General features: G+C 30.6%; 1 protein-coding gene across 1 annotated transcript; it reads left to right on the forward strand.

The window, feature by feature from the left end:
• The first annotated feature begins 3,326 nt into the window (after nucleotides 1–3,326).
• LOC120092002 (transcription factor MUTE) lies at nucleotides 3,327–5,322 on the forward strand. The gene is made up of 3 exons (XM_039050192.1): nucleotides 3,327–3,460; nucleotides 3,559–3,948; nucleotides 4,951–5,322. Exons 1-3 carry the CDS (start codon nucleotides 3,365–3,367, stop codon nucleotides 5,035–5,037), a joined length of 573 nt encoding a protein of 190 aa, XP_038906120.1. The 5' UTR covers nucleotides 3,327–3,364; the 3' UTR covers nucleotides 5,038–5,322.
• Nucleotides 5,323–6,432: the final 1,110 nt, after the last annotated feature.

Raw genomic sequence — 6,432 nt, forward strand, 5'->3', positions numbered from 1 at the left:
ATTTTGCTGTGCTATTTAAGTTCAAGAAGTACTCATGCTGGGTTACTGCATCAATTGTTTGTGAGATTTTTGTGTAAGCTTTATAAAATTCTTATAGCTAGAATTATATTGTTTTCAGGTAGAAGTTCTTTGAGCTATTATGGCGGTGTGTTCTTCACTTGTTCTTGCTTCAATTCATGAAGATTGATTGGCCTTAGGGGAAGCCTAAGATTTTGTTCATCGAAAATGATTTCTCAAGCCTTAGGGTAAATCTAAGGTGTTATTCATCGAGAAGAGAGTTCTCAAGACTTAGGGGAGCCTAAGTTCTCATGTGAAAGAAGTTCACAAGTTGGAAGAAAGATATCATCAAGTGAGAGGGAGTCTCACAGATTTAGGAGGAGCCTAAGTGTTTCATTACTAATATTCACATACTTAGGGGGAGCCTAAGTTTGAGGGAGAGGGAGCCTCACATCTTGGGAGAGCCTAGGTGATCAGCTAAGTCGGGTTGTACGGGTGTCACTACAATTGTTTTTATTTACGGATAAGTACAACATTGTAATTGCTTGACTTATACATATTAGTGGAATATCTTTCCCAGGCACTATGTCTCCTAGACGTAGGTAGTTTATCGCTGAATTGGGTTACCAATCTCGATGTATTTATTTTGATTCACTCTATGTTGTTTCCAAAATTTCCAGGACGTCATTTGAGACAAGCGTATTGAGTGCAAGTGACCACTTTCTAAAATTTCAGGTAGATCAAAGGGCACACGTACACGATGGACGCGACCCAGTAAGCTAGTACTACCAAAGTTGTGGCACATGTTCCTTCCCTCCCAAGAAAAAAATCGTCACGTGTGATAAATTGTTAGTTGAACAATTAAGTGAATTATACAATAGACATAACTTCAGATGTATCAACGGTTTTTTCCTCCCAACATTATATATATATATTTAAGCATATTTGTAACTTTCTTCATACAAATAGTACCCCAACAATCCATTAGTTTGTTGGCAAGAGGGGGACATAGAAACCTTTGTAATCCGTAAAATTTTTAGTACTACCGTTAACCTACTACTCTCATTCATAATTTAACACGCTATCAAATGATATATTAGTTTATTACGTGGACTCCACATTATTCTTATTAGTTATTATTATAACAAATAATGAATGAAGTTAGTATGGATAGTTTTTCCTACTACAATAGTAATAGAATTTTTTTTTCTCTACAACCCAGAGGTTCAACGTTTCAACTTTGTTGCCAGGAAACTTGACTTGTGAGACCTACTACATAGTATAAGATGAGTTAGCTCAAACGACCCACCACACTCTTGTTTCCGTCGAAGTTGACGTGGACCTATAATGATAATAATACGTGCTATCCCGTTTTAATTAGATCATTTTTGGGCCGATGCAATTGGGCTGCACTGCCCGAGCCCAAAATGGTAAACTCTCCGTAATCTCCCAAGGCCCAATAAGCTCAAATTTATCCATTTTAATGAAACAAATTTGCAAGGAATCAGTTTTCTTTGAGGGGAAAAAAAACTAACAAACAAAAACAAATTTTACTCTTGATCAATTCTTAGTAAGGAATGAGTCAGATTCTATTTCTATTTTTTTCAAAAGTCTAATTCTTTTAGTTCTGGAATATAATGAATCAAAGACAGATATTTAGTCGAACAATTCTAACTTAGGCATGTATGATGAAATTATCAAAGATTAAAGCTTTTCAAATTTTGTTTATATGTTTATGTGTCTGTGAGCGATAATGTATACTTTTTTTTACCTCTCATTGGGAAAAAAAAAAATTCCATGCAAATGAATATATTTTGATGTTATGAAAAGAAGGCTGAAAAAATTCTTACAATCCATATGTCCATTTTTAATCTTAAAAATTCTTAGTTGGACCTTTAATGGGGAAAAAAAAATCCCAATCCATATGTCCATTCTTAAAGAAATACCAAAAATGGGTTAAAAAATCTATGTATAATTAAATTATGATATATTTAGAGAGACATTTTATTAGAAGAAAAAATACTTAAATGCTTGTTGTACTACGCCTATCCTTGTGCAGTCTATTTAGTTGTTTAATTAAAATTTGTCACACGACAAATAATTTAAATTGTATTTTTCTTTAATATAGTAATAAAATAAGGTTGTATGGAGATAAGTGTAATATAGGTTAAAATAATTAAATTTTAGCTTGAAGTTTCAGATGAGTTTTGCAAATGAAGTAAAATATCTTCTGTTCAAATGTATTTCTTATGGGTATAGAGTTTGGATCAATAGAGAACCGTATATGTATGGATCAAGATTATTATATTCAAATTCCTTAATTTCCAACAACTTTGAAGAAAAAATCTCAAATTAGAAACAAAATGATGGGTTAATGTTAGCTTATGTTATACACTGTTAAAATTGTTAAAGTGTATAGTCATGAAGTCTAGAAAAAAGAATTTACTCTCTCACGCACATAGGTACCAAAGCTGGGAATTGAATCAGAACATCAGTTGAGACATCAAAGTTCATCCATGGAAACATTGAGTGATATAATGAGAAAGAAGTAGTTTTGCATGGAAATAATAATGGGGAAAGGGAAGAAAGAGGCAAAGTGTATAAATGTATATATATAGGTAGAGAGAGAAAGAGAAAATTAAGAAAGGAAAAAAAAGTTCGTTTGTCATTCTAATTAAGAAAGAGGTAAAACCTTTGTTTTGTTCTATCTAGTCGTAGAACGAATTGTCATAAATTAATAATAATATCTAGTCGTTGATGTCAAAATTTGGACAAGAAAAAATACACCCGACATTCACAAATAAAGAAAAATAAATCCGATACCAAAGTCAATGATGAAGAACTATAGAATGAAGAAGTTAGAATTTTAATAAGTTTGAGGTGAAGTTCAAGTTAGAGTTTATCTTCTTCTCTGAAGATTAGGCCGAGATGAGTTTTTCCTTATCCTATTCATAACTTTTGACATATTTCATCCGGTCCAATTTCACCTATAAAATTATATATATAAAGGTAATTTCTTTTCGGAAAAAAAAAATGCATAGGTTTATATGGTTTGTTTTTAACTCACGAGGGGGCACGTAATTGAGGCAAGATATTAGGCGTGAGACGCGTAATACATGCACATATTACAAAGAGAGATACAAAGAAAGAAATTAAAGTGAGGGCAAATTGAAAGAAATATGAATATATGAAGTAAAAAATATCATAATTCTCACGAGACCTACAACTTCTTGCATTTATTATGCCCTCTCCTTCTCTCCTCTTTTACTTTTTACACAATATATATATATATGTGTGTGTGTGTATGTATAAGTACCCTGTCTCAATAATCCTTCTCTTAAAATACAATATAACACTCATCAAAATCATGGCTCATATTGCTGTGGAGAGAAATAGGAGAAGGCAAATGAATGAACATCTTAGGGTTTTGAGATCTTTGACCCCCTGTTTCTATATCAAAAGGGTTTCCCCTTCGATCCCTCTCTTTTGATTTCCTCTTTCTTATTCTTCATTTTCATGTGTTTTTATGTGATGGGGTTTGCTTTTTATTGTATTATATAGGGAGATCAAGCCTCCATTATTGGGGGAGTCATAGAGTTCATCAAGGAGTTGCATCAAGTTTTGCAATCATTGGAGTCCAACAAACGGAGGAGGAAGAGTATAAGCCCTAGCCCTGGTACAAGCCCGAGGCCGCAGCTGGTGGCGGTTGCCGATAATGGCCCGATTGGATTTGAAAATGGAGTTGAGGTCGTCGGAGCATGTTGTAATTCATCGGTTGCGGATGTTGAAGCAAAGATTTCGGGTTCAAACGTCATTTTGAAGATCATTTCCCGACGAATTCCCGGGCAACTTTCGAAGATGATTAGTGTCTTGGAGAGGCTCTCCTTTGAGGTTCTTCATCTCAACATTAGTAGTATGGATGACACGGTTCTATACTCTTTTGTGGTGAAGGTATATATTTCAAAAAATAGGGCTAACCCAAGCCTTCTAATTAGGGTTTCTTTTTCTGCTTGGGATATTATACAAAAAGACCACTGAAACCCTGATTAATCTTCTTTATTTCACACAAAACAACAAGATTATCTCTTTCTAAATAGAAATCATTGAAATTGTAGATATCCTATTGCTCCTAATCCTGATATGGGGGAACATAATTAAGATAATATATATATAATCGAATGATTCTTTTTTTTTTTTTTTGGTCTTATAATACATGCATATGTATTTCAAATATGAATATTGACAATCTTTATATGGTAATGAAAGAATTTAAAATTAATGAACAAAATTACATTTATTCAATTGAAAGTGACATTAGAAACTACAATAAGCTTAAATTATATATAGTCAGTTTTGTTGCCCCAATTAACTACTGTAATGTAGCAATATAGAACACCACACAAATGCATTAGCAAAAGGAGAATAATTCATTTGTGTATAAAACTCTCTAAACAATATTTTTGCATGCAATCATAGTTAATTTTGATCTATGATCTTTCCCTTCATTTTGGAATTGAATTCACCAAATCTTAAGCTTTGGACTTCAGTTAGGGTTTATGGGTTATCATTGTTAGCTATGAATCTATCTATCTTCAAGAACTATATTTAAGTTCATGCATGCATATATAATAATAAAAAATTGACGACCAAAACTCGTCAAAAAATTATATTATCCAAGATTAATTTCTAGAGACGAATCTAGAGTAATTAACTTAATATGATTTAGGATAATCGATCTTATTTTTCATATTTATGCAATACTGGTCTACATAAAATTTTCATTTAAACTCTATAGTTAATTTATGGATATGTGCGATCAGAGTTTGCTTCAATATATAGAAAATTGGAGCATTTTAATAAATTGATACATTCTAAATTATTTAAATTTGTTACTTAATTTTCTTACTTAATTTTCTGAGATTTAATAACTTTGATTTAAATTGTTGGATGCAGATAGGGCTTGAATGTCAGCTAAGTTTGGAGGAACTAGCTTATGAAGTTCAACAAAGCTTCTGCTCTCAAGTTTATTTATGCCAGTGAAAAATATAATTAAATTAACCTTTGAAGGACTTAATTATATGCTTAATTATATAGACAGTTTTATTTCACATTAAGAATAGAAATAAGGGAGTTTACTCACATCAATGAAGGCTTTGTTTAATTTAATATCAGAAGATATATATATATATATATGCTGTTTTGTAATAGTGAGATCTTCATTACCCAATCAAAATCAAAATGATAGACAAATGTCAATTATGTCCACCTCCTAAATTTGGGACATTTCATCACCCTTATAACTTTAATTGAATTTCTATTTCACCACCTTCGGCAAATGAAAAATTATTAAAAGAACAATTCTCTTCTTTTTTTTGTTTTCTTTTCTTTACCATTTGTTGTGTGAAAAATTTGAACGTCTAATCTCGAGGTTGATAGTATAAGTTATGCTAGTTAACTCTTTTTGCATGCACTTTGTGAAGTTAGTTTCTCTATAGCTAATTAATTACACTATAGTAATTAAATAAAAAAGGTAATTAATTAAATTAAGTCTTATGCATGCTATGAACATTAGTCCCTGTCATCTAAAGTTTATTGTAGTTGGATTTTTCGTATCTTTTAATAATTGTATGGGTCTTATAATTACATTCCAGAAAAAAATAAATTTAATACGATCTCTCGACAAGTTCACATCAGTTAAGATCTTAAACTAGTAATTATTTTCATGAGTAGATTTTAACTATTTTCACTTGATTTTATTTAAATCAACTAAAAATCACAAAAAAAAATTACTCCCCTTAAAAGCCTACAAAAATAGAGAAAAAAAAAAGAAAAAAAATAACTCTTCTTAAAGAAATATAGAGGTAGACAAGATGATAAAATATCACTCATAGTAACTGATCAATATTTTTCTTTAATAATGTGTTAATCTATGCATAATAAAGTGTGCACACATATATATATATATAGCATTGTTTTCAAATATTAGAAAATGAACCAAAATATTTACAAATAGTAGCAAATATCACAGTCTATTTGTGATAGACCACGATAGACAACGATAGACTATTATATGTGTTTATCTATGTCATGATAGACACAGATAGTAGCCTATCTCGGTCTATCACAGATAAATTATGATATTTTGCTATTATTTGTAAATATTTTTAGCACTTTTATCATTTAAAATAATTTTTCGTATATTATATATATATATATAAACTAATCACTAACAATTTTAAAGGGAAATCTTAGGAGATAGTTTAAATTGATTCATCTATAAAAGTCAGTGGTTTTAATTTATAAATGGATATTTTTTCCTTAACACTAATCATCATTTAAAAGAGAAGTACTATGTGTTTGATATTGAAAATTCATAATGAATGATAAAGAAAAGAATGTATGAATTTCATTTGAGAAAGAAAACAATGAACAAAT

Source organism: Benincasa hispida, chromosome 1 (genome assembly GCF_009727055.1).
Source record: "Benincasa hispida cultivar B227 chromosome 1, ASM972705v1, whole genome shotgun sequence".
Taxonomy (NCBI): Eukaryota; Viridiplantae; Streptophyta; class Magnoliopsida; order Cucurbitales; family Cucurbitaceae; genus Benincasa; species Benincasa hispida.